This window comes from Colletotrichum lupini, chromosome 3, assembly GCF_023278565.1.
Source record: "Colletotrichum lupini chromosome 3, complete sequence".
Taxonomy (NCBI): Eukaryota; Fungi; Ascomycota; class Sordariomycetes; order Glomerellales; family Glomerellaceae; genus Colletotrichum; species Colletotrichum lupini.
This window is the reverse complement of record NC_064676.1, coordinates 5000969-5021784: the sequence shown is the minus strand read 5'-3', so window position 1 is coordinate 5021784 and position 20816 is coordinate 5000969. Positions and strand designations below refer to the sequence as shown.

Genomic DNA, 20816 nt, shown 5'->3' with positions numbered 1-20816 from the left:
GATTTGGTAATAGAACATTTGTATAAAGCTTGTCCAAGTTATAAGCTCGAATGAGGCCTAAACTTTGCTATGAGGAACTTAGTCCCGCGATTAACCCGTCTTAGGCCCAACCCCTCGCTGTTGTTGCCGGCCGGTCGGAAAGTATTTCAGACGGATTCAGAGCCATACTGAGTATCCAGCAGCACACTCAATCTTTCGAATGAGACAGCTTTCTCTGTCACACACATACACAAAGAAAGACACACAACTTTGACGCAAATGCCACTAGTTTTTGATTAGGATACAAAGTGTCGGCTACTCGAATCACTCTATACACATGGAGCCAACCCCCCTTATCCCCTTTCCACCGTTCCGCGAGCCAAGGTGATACTATGATTCCGTTTCCCCTTCCCCACGTTGTGCGTTTGATTTCATGGAAAACAGAAGAAAAGAAGAAGCAAAAACCTTCCTTCCTGTTGTGCCAATGTGGCACAAACCACTTCCATGTCGACACACCCTCCGTAAAACTGAGAAAAAGAACAGTCGCCCTTCCTGGCGATCATCTACCGAGTTTTGTCAACTCTCCTCCGAAAACTTTCTAATAACACAAGGGCCAGAACGCCAAGAGTCACAGGGTTGTTGGTCGAATCGAGAGGTTTCTCTCATGCAACTGCTTCCTCATGTACCCATCCATCCATCATCAATCAGACCACCACTTTTGCGTCGCTCAGTACAGCGGAACCCGCTGTCCCGAGTCGCAGGCGAGATTTGTAGAAAAAAAAAAAGTCCCTGTCTCTCACACCAACTCCGAAAGGACATCGCTTCCCTGGCTATTCAGACACCGTAGAGTAAATGGAAATCGGCATTTTGTTGACGCAATGTACACCACGGCCGACTGAGCCGCAGATCGTAGGCATCATTTTTTTGCCGAGCCGGGCCGCGGTGAAAGTTGCACAGGTTGAGGCGGAGGCTTGGCAGATTGCGTCGTCTTCTGACCACCGTTCCGTGCTGCGACCTCTGTCAAAAGTCCGCTGGACACTGGAATAGGCCTCCGCGGATACAATTCCTGTGGCGGTAGGTAAGGATTGTCATATGGCTAGTTTGGCTTCCTGTACGGCTGCTGTTGAGGTATGACCGGAATGGGCACCGGTGTCACTTTGTGCGGGATTGGTGGAGTTCCATTCGGCTTTCCTACACTACCGACAGGGCTCTGCGGCTTCGGGGTGCCACCTGCGGCCATGCGCGCTCGCATGTTGGCATTGTAGGGAGATCCTTGACCGTTCTGGTCGTCGGCGGGTACTGGAGTCATGTTGTTTCCTTCATGTGTTCCCTGTATCTTGGTCCCGAAAGCTGCGCTCGTTTGCTGTGCAGCGGCTCTATATCTCGCTTGCTCGGCGTGGAGGCGCTGCTGGTCTGTCCTTGCAACGGCTGTATTGTATCCAGTTAGAGAATTCATAGGTTGTTGAGGGAGGTGGCTACCATTCGGATAATGCTGACGGTTGATCGGAGGGGTGCCAGGCACGTTCTGGTGGGGAGTTGATCCGTAGTACCGTTGCTGCTGTTGGTGTGGAGTTGGCGAATTGTATTGACCAGCCTGTACTTGGGGCGACATGTTCCGCGATTGCATGTTGTTAGCACCATTGGCGTAGTAGCCTGCGTAGCCCTGAGAAGGCGTGCTTGGCTGTTGCGGGAAAGATTGTTGGTAGGGCTGCTGGAAGCGAGCATTGGGCGTGCCGTGTGAAGGCGTGCCTGCGTAACCAGAGTATTGTGGAGGTCGTTGTTGAGATCCATACTGAACACCCTGGTGACCATACGGTGTTTGTGCCTTTCCGACGTGCTGCGCATAGTTGGTGTATCCATTGGTGTTCCGGTAATTGCCCGGCTGACCGGGACGGGGCTGCTGCGCATGAGGCATCTGGTGGGGGGCACCACCCGGACGAGGAACGGAGCCTTGCTGCGGGGGCATGGCAGGCTGCTGTCCCGACCGGTAATAGCTGGAGGGCGCGATTGAGGGTGTTCGGGTGGGGGTTCCGTATTGCGCCGCCGCGTACTGGTTGCTGTAGGGGGTGGATGCACTAGGGGTTCGGTGAGGGGCAGGCCGGTTCGACGGAGCAGAAGCGGCGACGCTTTGCTGTTGACGCATCCGGGCTTGCGTTGCAGCATCGTCCTCCATCACGCCCTTGTACTGATCTGTGCGGACCTCGAGCTTGGTGCTGATGAGAAGCTCCTCAAGTTGGTCACCATTGAGTTTAGCCACCGCATAGGGAGGGAGAGTGCCGACAATCAGACTCAGTTGAGCCCTCAGTGCTTCGTACGTCATCGTCTCCTCTTCCGTTGGTGCCGAGACAGCACCGTGAGAAAGCAAGTCGCCATTGACGGGATCGCCTGCGTAACGATTCTGTGATGATGGCAATGTGAGGTTGCGGATGCGCTGATACGACAGCAAGGTCTCAATCATGTCGGTGACTTCATCGAGGAATTCGTCAACCTCCTTGTCGGCGGGGTCCTTATCCTTGGGTTTTGACAGGACCTCGTTCATGTCTTCCAGCGCCGGATCCACCAGCCATTCATCCCACTTCTCAATCGCCTCAGTGACGAACTCCTCGTCCACGTTCTCAGTCTCGGCCTTCTCACCAACGTGGTTCTCAAGCGTGTCATCATCATCGACTTCCTGCAACTCGGATTCGATGAGGCGATTGAAGTTGCGCTGTCCAGTAAGCTGCCAGTACATGCGACCAGCATGGCTGGACGGAATGACAGAGCCGGAATCGTCTCTGACGGGCGCAAAGCTGGAGAATGCGCTGCGAAACAAGGACTCCATTTCGTTAACCTCAATTTCGGTAGATGAGGGTCGGTGACCTGCAAGACTTTGAGCGCGTTCGCGCTGTCTGGTCTTGCTCTTAGACGAAGGTGCCGCATTGGTGTAGTCCAAGTAGCAACCGACTGCGACCTTTTTGCTAGAGTAAGATTCGTTGTAATACTTGGACTTTTGCGCCGGCTCGGGATGGTAGAAACCAAGGACGTTTCCCTTGACCAGCTGCTTGGGTTGCTTAGGCGGCTGCAGTGGAGGGAGAGGTCTGCTCGAGGAGAAGAGCTCTCCGAGAGTAGCTGATCTTTCGCTCTGGCGAGAAGGAACAATATAGGTTTTCGATATGCCTAAGGGAAGTTCCATAGACGATGCCTTTGCAGCCAAGCTCTCCTGTCCTGGGGCCTTCTTGGGCAGACTTGAGAACAGTTGCTTGCCATGAGGGCCAGGGCCAACGACCGTTAAGACAGCGTTGCCTGGAGTGAGTTCCGGGGCCGGTTTGATGTTGCTGACGTTCACAGCGGTGCGTGGGTACGATATCTCCCTTCGAAGGAGGTCCATGGCCTTTTGCTGAAACTCCTTGGTCTGCACCACAGCGCCGCCATCAATGACGTCCTTGTCCTTCTCAACCTTGTCCGATTGAAGTTCCTGAAGTTGATCTTTGACGGCTTCGACGACATCGGCCGCGAGTTCGTCGACATGCGAGTACGAGTCGTGGTTGACCTTGTCGGCGATGGTGGCTGGGCTATTGGCGGACTTTTGGCGTTTCGCGTCGGGCTGCTCTGCATCGGTTTCGGGAAGGCGACGCTTCAGAATTGACGGGTTTGCATCGAAGCTTTGGACTGCGTGTCAGTACAATGCGGCCTCGGGGCTGACGAAGGGGGAATGGGCGCGCAGCCAAGGGCGCAAAGGGGGGCGCGGCAGTCGTACCTGCTAAGAACAGCAAAATAGTTCTTGATGAGGGGTTTATGATCCTCCTTTGGGGCTTCAGCATCGACTTCCATCTTCTCCGGTCCATCGCCGTTGACCTCGTCGCCCTCATCCTCGGTGTCGCGCTTCCTCTTCACAGGGACGACGGGCTGGGGGGACTCAGCATGGTCCGGTCCAGGGATGCCGTTTGCCTGGACCGAATCCGGCTGCGCCATTGTGAAAATCGTCGTCGTGAATTGTGGTTGTGGCTATCGATGGAAATTATCGCGATGCCAGGGCGTTTCGGGCGGTTCGTTCTGTCGATGTCGCGCGGGACGACGGGGGTGGTAGGTAGCCTAGTGGAGGGCGGGATTGTCGCGACGCGCGAGGTTCGTCGGTCGCTCGTCTTGGTGGAACTCCAAAACCTTTTTTCGTCAAGCGTCGCGAGGCCAGGAGTGTTGGGGAACCTTTTCATCCAAGAACACACTCAAAGACAAGCAACGGTACTCGGAAAATGAATGGGGTCCATCAAAGTCGCCGTATTTGGATTTTTCTCGCCTTGCAAATGCTCCTGGAGCAATTCCCCTGCGTGACTGTCGGGAGGCTATACTGGAAAATTGGACAGAACCACGGGTCCTTGTTGGTTGCTGGCGAAAAGGCACTGAGCTGAGGTCAGCAGCGATTGGCTTGCCGATCTGAATAAGCGGGCCCATTACCCACGTGATGATCTGGCCCGTGCAGAGAGAAGAGTGGGTTCTACGTTACGCTCACACCTTCGTGACTTGATGTTCAGTTGAAGTACCTTTACGGTTGGTAGGAACGCTCTCATTTCAGAGTTGATGCACAGAGGGTAGCTTGTTGAAGCTTCTTTCTCATATTGCAAACAGTATTATTGATTTTGTTCAACACATGGCCTATGAGATGTCCGCAACATCGCTGCAAAGCGGGAATTGTGATTCTATGAACCTCTGCAGCACAGTTCGAGCTCCTCAAAGGTGGGCCTACTTTCACGTAGATAATGCACAATGACACAGATGCTGAAAGACAAATGCTACTATTGGTATTCTCACAATGGTGTCCAGACTAGCTACCTATCGTAGTTACATTACAGCCGCACCCTGGATCTGATTGACCGAGTAATCGACGTATTCTCAAGGAAATGGGGTTATGAGTAGGCGTTTATTTCTTAGCCTTGGCCAGACCAACGGCGTTCTTGCCGAGGTCGTAAACAGAGTACCACCGGCGCAGGAAGGCATCTCCCAAGATGACAAGGGGGCCGACCGGCTCGGGGAAGTCCATGCCCTGGAAGGTGGAGATGCAGCTGCCAGAGACCTCCAGGACATAGTCGTAAGCGGAAATGCTGAAGTTGTAGCCAGAGAGAGTGAAGGTGATGTCGGGAAGCTCGTCACGCTTGGAGCACTCAACAGAGTACTGGCCGTTGTAGCCCTTCTTGGCACCGATCTCCTTGTTGAGCAGCTCAGCAAGAGCAGAGGGGAGGACGTTCAGAGAAGTACCGGTGTCAAGGATGGCACCGTGTCCCTCAAGGTCAGCGGTCTCGTCGCCAAGGGTAATGGCATCGAGGTCGACCTCCCAGTAAGCCTTGCGGCGGAGGGGGATGTAAGTGATCTTGCCCTCGTAGTGAGAGTCATCGAGGCCACCAAAGGTAGCCTCGCTCTCGTCACCCTCCTCGTTGGTGTCGCCGAGGTAGAAGGCGAAGACAGGCTCGTCAATAGCCTTCTGGTTAACAAGGTTGTAGAAGGGGGGAACAATCTTGTTGACGGAAATGGTGTCGTAACCAAGACCGAGGATGCCGTCGAAGCGACCGAAGGCAAAGGCAAGGCCAGGCTCGCTGGTGGCCTCGGCAAAGTCCTGCTTCTTGATCTTAAGATCGCCAATGGAGACGTCATCCTGGGAGACGAAACCAGTCAAGCTGCCAGAGCCGTAGTGGATCTCGAACTCGGAGCCGTTGGACTTGTAGGTGGACGACGACGAAGAGTCATACTTGGAGTGCAGGTAGCATGCAATGCTGCCGCACTGCTGGGAAGGAACCCACAGGTTGGAGCTACCAGTGTCCAGAACAACCTTGAAGGTCTGGGGAGGAGTACCGATCTCGATCTCGGAGAAGTCTGAAGTGCGAACGTTAGTTGACTGATGGTAACTAACAACGAGGTGAATGAGACATACACTGAGCGTTCATGAAGTTGCTCACAGGCACGGGGTGCTCGCCAGTGCTTGTGAAGGGCTTCTGGTTGAACATGGCATCGGCATGGCTGTCAGGGCGGGCGCCCATGTACTTCTGGCCGAGCTGTCTGACTTGGTGCTCGATAGGAACAGAGTTCTGAGGATGGCAGCAGTCAGTAAACATTGTTGCGGATATACAGGATGATGGGCCGAACATACAAGCTGCTCCTCAATGGGGACCTTCTTCAGCTTCAGCTTGTGGACTTCGGCCTGGGCCGCACCCAACAGCACGGCCGCGGTGAGGAGAGTGCTCTTCATCGTGGCTGTCAACCTCGATTACCCAGATTACGATGGTGTTTAGCGCCCTGCGTCTTCGTGCTGGTGATACTGAGGAGATGGCGGTTGAAACGGATGGGGGGGATGATGATGTGTTGACGGGGGGAAGATGCGGAAGCTGGGGCGGCGCCTGTACCTATTAAGTAGGTAAGTACCTTTGCTGTGGCAGGCAGGTGTGGCAGGCTACCCAGACCAGACTTACCTTAGCAACTGCGCCCCCGTGACAACCTGCCCACTCGCCTCCGCAAGGCACGAAGGACCATGACGCAGCACCCGATAGGTGCAGGTATCTTATCTGCCTATCAAAAGCTGGGGTTGGCTGTGGCGACCCACTTTAGCTGGCTGGGGGAGCAACCATGGAACCTAAGACGGCGCGGAGCTGCCCCAACTCGCCCAAGGCACGCAGCGAGTTAGAAGCCCGAGACAGAGCTCCTGGCAGCTCTCACACACTCGGTGACACTGACACTCACACTGCTCCCGTCTCCGTCTCTCACACTCGCAGGGTGATGCGGCTGCCACTACGGGGCTTGCGTGTCCGATCGCGTGTCCCTGCAGCCTTCTACACCTCGATGCCGCTCACTTGATCCTGCGCTGGAGAGAGATGCGCTGCAGCATTGCTGAACGCGCCGGAGTGCAAGGTAAGCAACGGGCTAACATTGCGACGGGGACCTTGACATCACGCAACGAGGTGGATTGATGAGATAAGGAAGATAGCTCAGCTCGCCTTCGGTAACCGATTCCCTGACTCTCTCTCTTACTCGGGTATCCGTGGGCCAAGCTTGGCTTGCTTACCTTATTGCTCCAACATCCGAAGCGTGCCGCGTGCCTGAAAGCCCAGCTGCCTGCATCTGGACGGACGCCTTGGTACCTGAGGCCATTGCATAGATCCTCCGCTGGGCTGTCTCGGAGCTCGGGGCCAATGTGGATGCGGTCCAGATGAGTCAGCAGTTCCTGGAGGAGAGCGTGACCCATGTTGTTGAGCTAAGGTATCGAGGCCTTCCAGGTTCTCTCGCGCCAAATGCGCTTTGGAGATGGACTAAACTGCACGCAGGTAGTCGCAATTGCCTCAGTGTTGGCCCAGCTCACACTTTGTAACTGCCTCAACTCAAAGCTGGTCTCTTGGTTCACGTCAAAGCCGCATAGAGTTTGATATGAAAAGTCTTGAAGTATCTAGAGTTGCCGTTCAGACACTGGCCAATCACAGGTGCGCTTGAAATGAGCTAGGAGAAATGCAACTGTCTTGACTCTCACCTTTCGCCGACATCGCAACTGTTCCATCTTGGGGTCTTTGGCCGTTCTCATGTAGTCCAAGTGCATCAAAGTTGCGATGAATGGTTCTTTTGAATGCAGATTTGCCTCGCCCACTACATCGTCCCTAGCACAGATTTTCTATGATCGAAGCTATAGCTGAGCGCTGAGACGGAATATCGCTGTCTGTTTCAAAAATGGCTCTTCCTTCTCGGGTGATTTTCTCGACGCGATGCCCCCAGTTTCCCCCAATTTGTCGAGAACGAGGTGGCTGGAAACTCACTCACGACGCACATCACTCGGGAGAAATCGTGCGAATTGCCATTCTTTTCGGGAAGAGCTATGCGTATGCTGTTGAGTCACAGTTCAATTGCCACAAATGGTCCGCTCGTAATATTGTCCCGGCTCACCCGAAGCCTTCCTGACTGAAGCTCTAGAGTCGGAAGTCGTGAGACGGTTGAGGCGGGGGAGGTACGAGCAGCTACACTAAACGGTCCAACCACATCCCCGTCGTCGTGAAATGGGGTCCGTTTCCTCGATGACTCGTGGAACCGTTCCAGAATCGGAGTCGACAAAACCCGCCACAGGCTGTGAGTTCAGGGAAACGTCAGGGAAGCGCCGTTTTAGCGTTCCAACCGGGAACCACTTACAAAGTGGTGAGCCACACCGGGAACCACAGGGAGCCCACCAAAGGCCCAAAATGCTCCAAGCTTGCGGTCGCAAACTGTCGAGCGATCCCAATTTAGCGAACCAAATGCCTCCGAATTGTCCCTGCCATACCTTACATAGCAGGTACCTTGAGGAAAGGTAAGTATACTAGTACTTCGTACCTACGTAGTATGTGTCCATTGTCAAGCCATCAGTCGACTATCGAGGGGCAGCCACAGTTTTTTTTTCTCCAATTCCACCGCGTACTGCGTACGACTACGAAGTAAGGTACTTACAGCTCGACCCCGCCAATCACACCCCGCCAACCCCCACCGCTTCAGCATTCGATTCACATTTTGCTCCCTCCGATGTTCTGCCAAATTTTCTCAAGCTTTTTTCCCATCCCTTCATAACCTTGCTGGCCTCCCTCTCTTCCTCTTCTTTTCCTACATCTACTTCTCTTCTTGCCATTGCTTGCGAGAATTTCTCTCTTCTCTTCTTCAACTTCACAATTACGATCCTTCGTAACACCACACATCACAATGGCTGCTACTGGTTCCTACTCCCTCCCCGTCTCCCACAAGGAGGTACGTCTACTCTTTCTTTGCCCCGCCATGCTTTACAGAGCTGTATACTGACTCATTGATAGATGTTGGAGAAGTCTCTTATTGACTCCGACCCTGAGGTTGCCGAGATCATGAAGGACGAGATCAAGCGCCAGCGCGAGTCCATCATTCTCATTGCCTCCGAGAACGTCACCTCCCGTGCCGTCTTCGATGCTCTTGGATCGCCCATGTCCAACAAGTACTCCGAGGGCCAGCCCGGTGCCAGATACTACGGTGGCAACGAGCACATCGACCAGATCGAGATCCTCTGCCAGAACCGTGCCCTCAAGGCCTTCAACCTCGACTCCTCCAAGTGGGGTGTCAACGTCCAGTGCTTGTCTGGCTCTCCCGCCAACCTTCAGGTCTACCAGGCCATCATGCCCGTCCACGGCCGCCTCATGGGTCTTGACCTCCCCCACGGTGGTCACTTGTCCCACGGCTACCAGACCCCTGCCAAGAAGTACGTTACCCTACGCTTGCCACACTTGAACGAAGAACCATGACTGACTCTCGTTCCCAACAGGATCTCTGCTGTCTCTACCTACTTTGAGACCATGCCCTACCGCGTGAACCTCGACACCGGCATCATTGACTACGACCAGCTCGAGAAGAACGCCCAGCTCTTCCGTCCCAAGGTCCTCGTCGCCGGCACCTCTGCCTACTGCCGTCTGATCGACTACGGACGCATGCGCAAGATCGCCGACTCCGTCGGTGCCTACCTCGTTGTCGACATGGCTCACATCTCCGGTCTCATTGCCGCCGGCGTCATCCCCTCCCCCTTCGAGTACGCCGACATCGTCACCACCACCACCCACAAGTCCCTCCGTGGCCCCCGCGGTGCCATGATCTTCTTCCGCAAGGGCGTCCGCTCCGTCAACGCTAAAGGCCAGGAGACCCTCTACGACCTCGAGAACCCCATCAACTTCTCCGTTTTCCCCGGTCACCAGGGTGGCCCCCACAACCACACCATCACTGCCCTCGCCGTTGCCCTGAAGCAGGCTGCCAGCCCCGACTTCAAGGCCTACCAGCAGAAGGTCATTGACAACGCCAAGGCCCTTGAGAACAAGTTCAAGACCCTCGGCCACAAGCTCGTCGCCGACGGCACCGACTCCCACATGGTCCTCCTCGACCTCCGCCAGTTCAGCTTGGACGGTGCCCGTGTCGAGGCCGTTCTCGAGCAGATCAACATCACCTGCAACAAGAACTCCATTCCCGGCGACAAGAGCGCTCTTACCCCCTGCGGTCTCCGCATCGGCACCCCCGCCATGACCTCCCGTGGATTCGGAGAGGCCGACTTTGAGCGCGTCGCCAACTACATTGATGAGTCCATCAAGATCTGCAAGGAGGTCCAGGCTTCCCTGCCCAAGGAGGCCAACAAGCTCAAGGACTTCAAGGCCACCGTTGCTGGCGGCCAGGTTGCCAAGATCAACGACCTCCGCAAGGAGGTTGCCGAGTGGAGCGGCAGCTTCCCCCTCCCCGTTGAGGGCTGGCGCGTTGACGCTGGCATCTAAATCATGCCAGCGGCTTGTGTGGCGAGAATTGGCCCACGTATGCCAGGGAGCATGACGTGGGAAAAGGAGTGGATCAAGGGAGGAATCGATATATACCACTCTGGGCTTTGATTATGCCCAGTTCAACAAAAATGGTTCAGAAGGGAATAAGCGTGGGGTGACCCCAATCGTCAAAGGGGTCCGGGTTCCGCGCATGACATTTAACATGGCTCATGAACAAAGGGAAAATGTGCTTCACAGACTACTGCTGCATTTTACATAGGCGTTGCAAATATTTCGAGCGGAAAAACAAATACCGGGAAGGGTAGAACAAAAATTCTGGGGGCGGGAGTTGGGGGTGGCGTTCTCAACTGCGGCCATATTTTAGGTAGCTGACTGCTTCAACGCGGTCAATCGCTCAATGCAATCAACACGTTGACAAGCAAGCATATGTGTCTTTTACTTGTGATCTATTGATATTAGAAACGTCGCCGTTGCGCCCTGTTTGTGGCGTTGAGACATTCGAAAGTTAGCCTCGAAGCCATCTGTGACAATATTCCATGTCCAACGTTGGACAACGACAAGAAAGAGTTGATTCGACATTGGCGTTCTTTGATGAAGAAGCCCCGTTGCAAAGCATTGTTCTCGGCTTGAAAGCTATTCCGTTTGTACCTACTTTACAATGGACTTGTCTTTCTTTATACACGATAGCTGCCCATTCAAATTGTCTGAACTTACACAACGAACCTTTCTTCTTGGCACTTGTCCATTCACAACGAGCTTGAGGCCGTCCCACGCAACTGTCTCGAAGACTGGTATACATAACCAACAGTCCTATCCGAGGTTTCCATCTCATTCTCCTCTCGACAGATCAGACAGCAAACGCAAACACTCTACAACAATACACCATCTGCTCGAACACACCTAGACATCAACGCATCCATCGTCAAACTTGTAAGTCACCAACCCCCAACTAACGAGTACAGTCCATCATCTCCCGCTCTCATCCACCTTAGCAGAACATCACATCTTAGTCCCGAAGTCCAAGTAAGCTTCCACCACAAAAATGACTAGACTAACATCCCTCCCCGTCATCCTCCTCGCCCTCGCCAACATCACACCAGGCTTGACATTCTACATCCCTCCTTTCCCAAAGCACCAAAACAGCACAAACGTAACCTACCACATCCCACCTCCCCCTCCATCATCCTCATCTCCATCCTCCCCCTCGGACAGCATCGGCAACATCTCCAACCTCCAAACAACAGATCCCTCCACGCGACCAACGGGCCCCTTCTACTTCCGCGGCAACCGGCGCTACGAGGACGAAATCTGCGGCGCCTCCTCCTTCGTCGGCATAACTCGCGCAACATCTCCCCTCACGACAGACTGCCTCCTCCTCGCCGACGAGGCAGCAAAAGAGCGCTACGTCTGGTACGTCCGCGGCTTCACCGACAACACCACCATCCTCGGCATCCGCACCCACGGCACCTGCAACTTTGGCATCCGCCCGCCCTACGCGGATGCCCTCCCGAGCATCAAGACGGGGTGGTACGTCGGCGGCGTGGACGTCGCGGAGGTGGTCCGCACCGCTGTGCGAGACTATAACGTGAGTGGACAGACGGGCGCGAGCGGGATGATGCATTGCTGGGCGAATAGGGAGAACCATGTCGATGTGCAGTGGGCTATTTACGGTTCTGGGGAGCAGGGTGAGGCGGGTTACTTTTGGGCGCCGCCCGTGCCGGTGAAGTCGGGTGCTGCTGGGAGGGGAGGGTTCGTGAGCACGGGTGTGATTACAGGTGTGTTGGTTTTTTGGTTGTTGTTGTTTTGATATATTGTGAACTGAGTATGGTAGAAGTATGGTCGTAGGTGCTTTGTTTGGTAAGTCGCAAGAGAAATGACCCAAGTTTTCGTTATTATATGGACTTCGTTCAAGGCGTCGTATAATTGGAAGTTCAGCGAGTGTGTCACCAGTAGTGGAAGTTAAGCTTCACTTGAAGTTCGGCTTCCTGCAAGTTCCAGGCAACATCATGATTTCATGTGAAAAGCATCTCTCGCTCACGTTAGGATATGTCCCCTTTGCCTAGCGCTTTCAGGTCTGAACTTGTGGACGTGGCTCGGCAGATCGTGTATAAAACGAGAAAGCATATGCTACTCTATGCCAGCTGCTGCCTTCGCGATCTCGCCAATTCTAAGTTTCGTGTCATGTTGCCTCAATCAACTTTCCGAGTCGTCAGTAGCACGGGCTTGTACCCAAACCTTGATGGGTTATCCAGACTGTCGGGATCGTGCACAGCTCGCACACCTGTACACCTATGAAGAAGATTTTTGGCGTCGTGACTGCAACGTGACTCAATGGTATTCTGGTCTTGTTTATGGAAAAGAAAGGTGTGATCATAGCTATTCTACAGAAAACGTCGACATCGTCGTAACGAAGCTCTGTGCAACCTGAACAACGTAGCATCGAACCTTGATCTACCGGAGGCGTTCACGCCCATACCTCGGTAGCTATCGAGAACCACAACATGTTGCATTGTTGACGGTCATATTTAGAACCGTGACACCGTGGCGAAGTTCGTAAGGCGAATAGTCACCTCGAAAGGTCTGAAAGACTGCGTGGATATGTGATCTGTTAGGCAGACCCAAGCGAGGCTGAACTTTGATCCGATGTGAACGTCAGATCACCAGCCCTTTGACGAACGTGTTCGTCTTGTAATGGTTTCGAATGAGAGAGATGGAATTTTAGCTATGAGGCAAGGAAACTTTGTGAACCTCAATGGTCGATCTAAGTGAAATTGCCGAGGCAAATGAGGGCACAAGGAGGGGGAGGGGGTCGAAACCGAAAACTTCAACTTGCCTTGATGCCCACCAATCTGGATTATGTGTCGTTGCCTCGAAGCAAAACAAGCCGTATTCTGGGTTGCAGTACTGGTTGATCTGTGGCTATTTGTATAGCAACATCACACGAGGCTTTGTCAAATGGTTGCAATGGGAACACGGGAACGAGGCGCTTGCATTTTGTAATGAAGGCAAGAGGAGCGGTCTGAAAGTCTCAGTTTCCGTAGCTGTCCCTTTTGGCTAGGGCAGTAGTCAAGTATTGGCGTCGCGAGCTAGTTCCGATGGCAGCCGTTGAGAGTTTGTAGGCGCCGTCCTGAGTCAAGACGGCGTCACGAACTCGCGATAATCGGAGGGAGATCCACTTGTCGCTGGTCAGCTGTACGATTCTTCACCGTATCATCGGATGGCATTGGGAACCATGAGAGGTGATGCGGCCAAACCCGTGTTGCTTGAGAGTCGTATCCGACGGAGCAAAGAGTTGTGTGAGGCCTGCTGAGAGCTGGGAAACAAAAAACCAATGTTGCATTGTCGTTGGGCTGTCAAAAAAATGTCAGAGAATAGCAGGCGCTGCGTTGTGTCACAGGAACACACCCACGAAGCAGCCTCTCTCGAGTTTCACCCGCTTTAGAGTGTGTTCAGAACTCAAGTTGCATATGCCAAGATGCCCGGCCAGTGCTGTATGAGTAACTGAAACTAAGAGCACAAGCGGCCGTGTCGGCGCTGCATGATGCATATCTGGTAGTGACGGGATGGATCGAGACAGAGAGACAAAACAGTGGCTTGCGCTAGGCTGAATAGCCGTACCTTAACTCAACGATATTGCGGGTGCTTGAGCTCGAGGACTGTTTCGATACTGCCGCTTCTCTTTGAGTCACCAGACCAGCCTGGTGTGTGCAGCGCATTCGCTCATCGACATAGAGCGAGGGCAATGAGTTCTTCGCCTTAGGTAGGACTCCATGTCTCCTCATTCGCTCTTCATTGGTGGGCCGCTCAGTGGTTCAGCTTCAGCGAAGCCTAGTGAGTCAACATTCTATCATTTTATCATGACTGGCGTTGCAAGTCGTTGCTGCTTACGCAGCCGCTCTTTTTCATCGTCTGCGCCTGCGGCTTCACCGAAATGGAAACAAAAGCAATAGGGTGGCGGCGCCCTCGCCTTCACATTACACTTTAGTGTCTTTTCGGGCGCATTTTTCTCGTGTTGCTTGTTGTTATACGTGGCCTGGACCTAGCGCCCGGCTGATCGCGACCATTTCCATGCGGCAAATCCGGAAGCTGAGCCATCACTCTCACGAGAGCTTCAGGACGACATGACAGAAACAGCACAGACGTGGGCGAATGTCTCTCGCTTTGCTGCGGGCTGCGGGAAGGATGGAGATGGACAGAGACAGGTATGTCAGAGACACAGAACGAGAGGAGCAGAGCAAAAGGGCAAGAGATCAAAGAGAGACGAAATCGGTGGCGCCGGTTGTATGTTTCAAAACGGCAAGTCTCTAGCGGCGTCGCTATTGTCCTCCACGTTCCTTCTTCTCATCGTCCTCCTCCTTCTTCTTCTCCTTCTCCTTCTGTTCCTTGGGTGTGTCGTGGGTGCCATGTACTTGTGAACTTGTGGGTGTGTCTTCAAAGTCGGACGGCGGGTGAGGCGTCGTTGCATCGATAGTGGAGGACCCCGGCCATCTCGCGCCTGCAGATGATGTGCCGTGACGTGACGACCAAGTACACTATCCGTAGCAACTAGCAGGGCCAGGGCACCAATGGATCTTCAAATCCTTCCCCAAACTGCCCAAACTGCCCCTTCGCTGTTGCATTCTGGGGTTAATTTGACCTCCCGAGCTCCTCCTGGCAGGGGGCACTTCACAACAGGTGTTCCATTATCCATCACGGCGCACTTGTCCCAACTAAACACCCCTTTAGCGGAACTTCCATCTGTTCAAGCTTACCATTACCCCCTGAGTCCTCAAATTGGGTCTTGTCTCTTCTTTCCTGTCTTCGATCGTCATTTGGGTTCTCCCCGCGTCTGATGTGGCTCGTGATATCTCTTCTCTCTCTTTCCGTTATTCTCTTCTTTTCTCCACTGGCCTGAACCGCGGTTCCTGTGTGACCAACCCGCCCGGCGTGCTACGCTCCATCACCAGGACGTTCACGGCCCATCCGCCTTCTCTGTTGTTTAACTTTCGCAGCCTACTTATGGCGCTGCGCCTTCCCAGAACTTGAGAACGAGGCGCTCGATGCTGCTTGGTCAACTCGACGCGCAATATCATCCGCCTCATCTTGGCTCTCAGCTTTGGATTTCTACGACTAGGTGGCAGGAGTTCCTTTGTATAAAGACTGCCCCTCCACCCTCAACCCTGACTCTACGTTGAGCCGCATAAGGTAGTCCAAGAAGCCCATGAGCATCAGCAAATCGTAGAACAACAAGCCGCATTAGTGGGAAGAAAATAAGCATTCGGTAGAGAACCCCCCCTGCTGCTGACTCGGACTCGAGCAAGCAAGTATGGTAAGCTTTCATCTCATTCTCCCCATTTGTGTTACGGAACGGCCCGCCGCTATGCTCGGCAGCATCCTTGTTACACCCCGTTACTCTTCCTCATCCCCCTTCCCTTTCCTGTAGTCCTTCTCTCGGCTGTCAGCTCGCTCCCTCTCTTTTTGTTGCTGACGTATTTCAAATAAATGCAAATATGGCTCTCGGCACTGACCATCATAGGGGTCCATCAATAAGCAAGTTGCACGCTACGAAATCAGCGCTGTCTTCACTCATCCTGACGCCTCCGTCGATATCGTCCTGGTCCATGGTCTCAATGGTCACCCGAAAAGTACATGGACTTCCTCTTCGTCTTCGTCTCAACATAATGAAGGTGTGTTTTGGCCCACAGATCTACTACCGCAGTCTCTAGGAAAGACTCGCGCCAATATCTTGGTCTATGGCTACAACGCAGACGTCTATACCACCGGTAAAAGCACAAGTGCAAGCGACAACTTCATCTACCAACATGCTCAGACACTGGTCACAAACCTCACCCTCTATCGTAAAAGCGAGCGCACAGACAAGAACCCCATCATCTTTGTCGCACACAGCCTGGGCGGCATTCTTGTCAAGCGAGCCCTCATTTATTCCAATGACTTGAGAGACAAGAACCAAGAAGATGCCAGATCTATCTTCGTCTCCACCTTTGGAATCATTTTCCTGGGAACGCCACACACCGGATCTGACATGGCAACATGGGGTATCGTTTTGCAAAAGATGGCAGACGCCATTGCGCCTAAGAAAATGTTTGAGAGCGAGTCGGTGCTCCTCAAAACCTTGAAGAAGGACAACGAGACTCTGCAAAACATCAATAGCCCCTTTCTCGACTTTTACCAGCGTTTCAAGATTCACATGGCCCATGAAAACCACAAAACGGATATCAGAGGAACGATGGTGACGGTGGTTGATGCGAGTTCGGCCAGTCCGCAACTTCCAGGCGTTGTTTACTACGGCATCGAGGCCCCTCATTCCGGAATGTGCAAGTTCAACAGCAGCAGCGCTCCTGGATACAGAAACGTTTCAACCGCTATTCGGACGTGGGCAGAAGAGGCTCCGCCAGTGATTCGAACCCGCTGGGACATTGAAATAGACGACAGGAAAGCCAGAGCACAATCCGAGGCAGCCGAGATCACCCGCGAGTATGGCAGTCCTCGAGAGACTATGATTTCAGGTATGCTCCCCTTTTCCAGAATACAAAACCATAATGGAAAGCAAATCACGAATCTTCAGTCTGACATATGCATCAAGAATACAGATATGTTCCAGCAGCTCAACAATCGTCACCTGTTGACACGACAAGCACCCGATCCGCCCCGGTTTCTGACTCTGCTACCCAGGTTCTGAACTTTGGTCCTCACTTTGTTCATCCCGACCGATTCCGACCCAACTCGTTTTTCAAAGGGCGAGAGGACTATCTTGCAGATCTTCACAAACTGTTGAAAGACCCGAAGAGGCGTTCAGAGGGGACATCTGCGGTTTTAATTCAGGGCATTCCTGGTGTCGGGAAAACACATCTTGCTCGACAGTATTACTTCAATCACAAGGACCAGTATTCCGGGGGCGCATACTGGATCAGGTCTACCACGTTACAAGATATGGAAGACGGGTTCTGGCGCATTGCAAAAACCCAGGCTATCAAGGGCATGGCTGCTCAAGGACATAAGAAGGACTTGTTAAATCCACACAACATGGTCGATATCGTCAAACGGTGGTTCAATGAGTCAAGCGATTGGCTGCTAGTGTTTGATGGCATTCGCGTCAACGACAAAGCGATTCTCAAGTACATACCCGACCGGCCAAACAGCAGTCTCATCTACACATCAACTGATCGGTGTGATCCTGGGTCTCATCTTCTTGACAACCCCAGCATGATGAAGTTGCCTCTACCACCCATTCAAGACGCACAGGAGTTGTTGCTCGAAGAAATGGGAAAGAAACACCCATACAACACTGATGATCTCAGACGAGCTCATGAATTGGTACAGCTGATGGGTCGCCTCCCTCTGATGATTCACGCCGCTGCTGTGAACATGAATACCACGAGGGAACCGCTTGCAAAGTATCTCAAGACCTTCCGGGACTCACCAAAAGTTGGCGAGCTTCCTGCATACATGGCGATTCGAGATCAGTTGCAGAGTCGCGGTAATCACGCCGCGTTGAATCTGATCTACATACTCTCCTTCTTCAGTCAATTCATACCGGTTGAACTACTGGCTCTTGGCTTGGGAGCTTTGGACAAGCGAACACCCGTGAAGACGGAAACGACAAAGGGCAGAAGGAGTCTGACACAGACTTTCGTTACTTTGATAAGCTTCGCCCTTATCGAACGAAACGAAGCTGATGACGTCTCTTCCTCGAGCTCGCAGAGCGGTCTCGACACGACTCCTGAGCCTTTGGATACACTTCGTGTTCACAGTGTTGTACAGGCCTTCTTTATTGAGCTTCTTGCCAAGGAAGGACAGCTGCATTTCTGGCTAGAGCGGGCCATCCGCGTCTTCTGCGCATCGTTCGATGAGGCCTATACCAGGATGAACGACGAGCCTGCCACTGGCCTTCCCGAAGACTACAGACAATATATTCGACACGGCAGAAGGTTGAAGGACCTTATTGACCGCCATATCGTTGATCGCCCAATTCACGGGTCTACAGAACAACCCAGTTCGCAGTAAGTGGGAAAACATCTTAAAGTCCCATCGCAGCCCCCGTTATGCTCCAATGTCCTGCTCAAGTCCTATGGCTGAATAAATGTCCAGTCTCTTTGCTGTCTTATTTCCATCACCCTCTTCTGTTCATTCGCTACAACTCTAGGACAAGCTCGATGAAGCGTACTGACGTTCAGAAATAGAACCGGACCTGTGAATCTTGACGCTGCTCGAAAAGATTTAGAAGAACGACTTGCGAAGGTGCCTGCAGACCTTAACGACTTACAGAGGACTATATCTACCCGAATCATCGACGGAAAAGAAGCCGCCCATAATTCTGTTTTCGAGCGAATGAACAGTTTATCGTCGCATTCAACAGACGCCTCTGGTACCGCAGTACTCCCTCAATCACCAGGGGTCTACTCGGCTGCATTGGAGCAAGAATACAAATTGCCGCTGACAACCCACAACCCGCTTCACTTCCACATGCCTTATGTACCTTACGTGGATGAACAGACATCTCCGGTTGAGTACCAGGAGTCCGAGGATCGAACCATAACTCCGTACCCGCCCGACATTGAAGAAGGTCCATACAATGACACGGCTGACCCTGCGTGGACTGTTGTGGCCAGACACCGGTCAGTGAAGAAAAGGTCACTGAGGCGCTACCATGATCGTGGAGGAGCATGGAGAGAGACAGCCGTAGCGACAAATGATCCTCGTGTGAGCATCAGTCGGGAGTCTGCAAGAGGCCTCATCACCCCACCTCAGTCTTCCAGAGGCGGCAGATCACCCAGTCGGTCCAAAGTTTCCGCAAGAAGCGAAGCTGAGGCCGAACTACTTTACATCAAGAAGGGATCGCCACCACCACCTCGTGGCGGTGGCTACATACACGACAAAGGCAGAAGCTCCAGTGCCGGTACATCTGTAAGGCCAACCTCGATGCTTGGAGCTTCAAGTTACGCCAAGGCCGTGTCAGGAACCGCAGTCGAGGAAGAGGCCCCCTCATTTCCTACTTTCGCTTCTCCCCCTTCACGGGCCGCGACAATCGACAGGAAAGCTGCTTACGATGATCGGTCCGTCTACAGCCTACGGACCGTGAACAGCCGCACGCCTTCCACGGCTCTCAGGTTGAAAGAAAATCAATTTCCAAAGTTAACTGGTTCTGGAAATGCGCATCAATCGACCGAACAGTCTCGCCAATCGCAGTTTCAAGAATCCGCTTCGAAACCGTCTTTTCAAAAATTCCTGCGCCGCTTGGGCAGATCCGTCAGTGGGGGGAAGCGTCACGAAAAATCAGGCCCGGGAAAAGTTTCCTCTAGCGGTTCATCGATCTCGTCCGTTCCGAGATCGTCGGAAGAACTCCCGTACACATATCAGGAGGATGTGAGAACAGCGAACTCCAGTCCGGGGCTGGCTTACTCACAACAATTTCCCTCCGGACTGTCTGTTGTTACAAACCAAGAGAGTAGTCTGCGACAGCATCCCCTCGACCGGCAGTCAAACTCCCAGCCACCGTACACATACCAGGATGAGTCTGACAATGATGTCCTTTCCCAGTCTGATCCATGTCTGAGCCGCCCAAGTCTGAACATTTTCCCCGCTGAGAATATGGCATATCGGCTACCGCCGCGGCAGGTTCCATCTAGCACATATGAAGACAACTATCGGCCAGGAAGTCATATAGATCCTACGCCACCAAATGGGTATTCATCGCAGCCAATGTCTAGGAACCCAAGCTCAAACCCTCGACATGCGACAGCGACTGGCTCAGCAGGCACAGCTTTGAGCAGCAATAGCGGAAGTGTCAGGTCAAGTCTCCCTCATCGGCGAGCGCCGTCCATGGTAGAGACGGAGCCCTCACCGCGTCTTTCCCCAATAGAAATGGGCTAGACTTCTTACGACATATGGAGGAATAGGCAGACTGGGCAGCCCATTGACGAGGCGCTATTTGGACGCAGCAATATGCCTCGCCGACTACCTGTCGGTCGTGTTCCCAGCTTCATACGGGAAAGTCCGACATTGAGCCCGCGGTCTCTCCCTGGCAACAGCGAACCAATGTCTAGATCCGGGTCCGGGGGTATCAGAACTACAGATGGACGGCTCATCTCGTTTGGCGATATTCCCGTAGACATTGAAGAAGCAGAACGGCGGCGCATTCAGGCAGAGAACGATCGACTGCAACGTCGGTATGAAGAAGCTGTGGAGCTTTCGCGACAAATCAGAACTGGCGAGGCAGACACAGAGTCTCCCTCAGAGTCAAGCCCCATAGGGCTGGGGCTACATATGCCTTAAGAGGGACCACAGCCAGATAACAAGCCTGACGCAAGACGCCTTAGAAGGCGTCTGTGATAAGAACAGAATCGGCAGATTGGATTTCTTGTTTGACTTCTGTCTTACTTGAGGGCTTGCGACAAAAGTGTTGTTTGGGGGAATTAAGAGACTGGCGTTGAAACAGAACAGAAGAGAACAAACCAGGTATTTTAGTCATTATATCCTTCTAAAGCGGCCGTGGAGGCCAAGCGTTTCTTTTGTTCAAGGGGAATTACGGGCAGAGTACGATTAAAAGAAAGATTATGGCGCCCAGATGCTTCATCTCTTCATGTGACTAGG

The 20816-nt window shown here is 53.1% G+C and overlaps 8 protein-coding genes across 8 annotated transcripts; 4 read left to right on the top strand and 4 right to left on the bottom strand.

The window, feature by feature from the left end:
• Positions 1-1075: 1075 nt before the first annotated feature.
• CLUP02_06255 (uncharacterized protein) lies at positions 1076-3930 on the bottom strand (the record flags this gene model as incomplete). Its single annotated transcript, XM_049285255.1, has 2 exons — positions 1076-3620; positions 3716-3930. The coding sequence occupies 2 exons, from the start codon at positions 3928-3930 to the stop codon at positions 1076-1078; spliced, it is 2760 nt and encodes a 919-aa protein (XP_049142398.1).
• Positions 3931-3976: 46 nt separating this feature from the next.
• CLUP02_06254 (eukaryotic aspartyl protease) lies at positions 3977-8578 on the bottom strand (the record flags this gene model as incomplete). The annotated part of the gene is made up of 24 exons (XM_049285254.1): positions 3977-4119; positions 4182-4422; positions 4468-4475; positions 4540-4608; positions 4661-4745; positions 4804-4844; positions 4897-5820; positions 5879-6032; positions 6095-6187; positions 6225-6341; positions 6414-6520; positions 6575-6643; positions 6708-6729; positions 6792-6880; positions 6970-7192; positions 7259-7381; positions 7463-7575; positions 7633-7730; positions 7754-7810; positions 7870-7892; positions 7960-8047; positions 8110-8183; positions 8294-8326; positions 8426-8578. 24 exons carry the CDS (start codon positions 8576-8578, stop codon positions 3977-3979), a joined length of 3147 nt encoding a protein of 1048 aa, XP_049142397.1.
• A 71-nt stretch (positions 8579-8649) lies between these two features.
• Positions 8650-10223, top strand: CLUP02_06253 (serine hydroxymethyltransferase; the record flags this gene model as incomplete). Its single annotated transcript, XM_049285253.1, has 3 exons — positions 8650-8694; positions 8757-9172; positions 9236-10223. The coding sequence occupies 3 exons, from the start codon at positions 8650-8652 to the stop codon at positions 10221-10223; spliced, it is 1449 nt and encodes a 482-aa protein (XP_049142396.1).
• A 1045-nt stretch (positions 10224-11268) lies between these two features.
• Positions 11269-12289, top strand: CLUP02_06252 (uncharacterized protein; the record flags this gene model as incomplete). The annotated part of the gene is made up of 2 exons (XM_049285252.1): positions 11269-12001; positions 12270-12289. 2 exons carry the CDS (start codon positions 11269-11271, stop codon positions 12287-12289), a joined length of 753 nt encoding a protein of 250 aa, XP_049142395.1.
• Positions 12290-13254: 965 nt separating this feature from the next.
• Positions 13255-13773, bottom strand: CLUP02_06251 (uncharacterized protein; the record flags this gene model as incomplete). The annotated part of the gene is made up of 3 exons (XM_049285251.1): positions 13255-13416; positions 13458-13576; positions 13632-13773. The coding sequence occupies 3 exons, from the start codon at positions 13771-13773 to the stop codon at positions 13255-13257; spliced, it is 423 nt and encodes a 140-aa protein (XP_049142394.1).
• A 223-nt stretch (positions 13774-13996) lies between these two features.
• On the top strand, positions 13997-14641 carry CLUP02_06250 (uncharacterized protein; the record flags this gene model as incomplete). Its single annotated transcript, XM_049285250.1, has 2 exons — positions 13997-14057; positions 14301-14641. 2 exons carry the CDS (start codon positions 13997-13999, stop codon positions 14639-14641), a joined length of 402 nt encoding a protein of 133 aa, XP_049142393.1.
• On the bottom strand, positions 14543-15307 carry CLUP02_06249 (uncharacterized protein; the record flags this gene model as incomplete). Its single annotated transcript, XM_049285249.1, has 2 exons — positions 14543-14721; positions 15223-15307. The coding sequence occupies 2 exons, from the start codon at positions 15305-15307 to the stop codon at positions 14543-14545; spliced, it is 264 nt and encodes an 87-aa protein (XP_049142392.1).
• Positions 15308-15426: 119 nt separating this feature from the next.
• CLUP02_06248 (LipA and NB-ARC domain-containing protein) lies at positions 15427-20607 on the top strand (the record flags this gene model as incomplete). The annotated part of the gene is made up of 7 exons (XM_049285248.1): positions 15427-15443; positions 15527-15662; positions 15742-16732; positions 16810-18226; positions 18407-20048; positions 20136-20461; positions 20523-20607. 7 exons carry the CDS (start codon positions 15427-15429, stop codon positions 20605-20607), a joined length of 4614 nt encoding a protein of 1537 aa, XP_049142391.1.
• Positions 20608-20816: the final 209 nt, after the last annotated feature.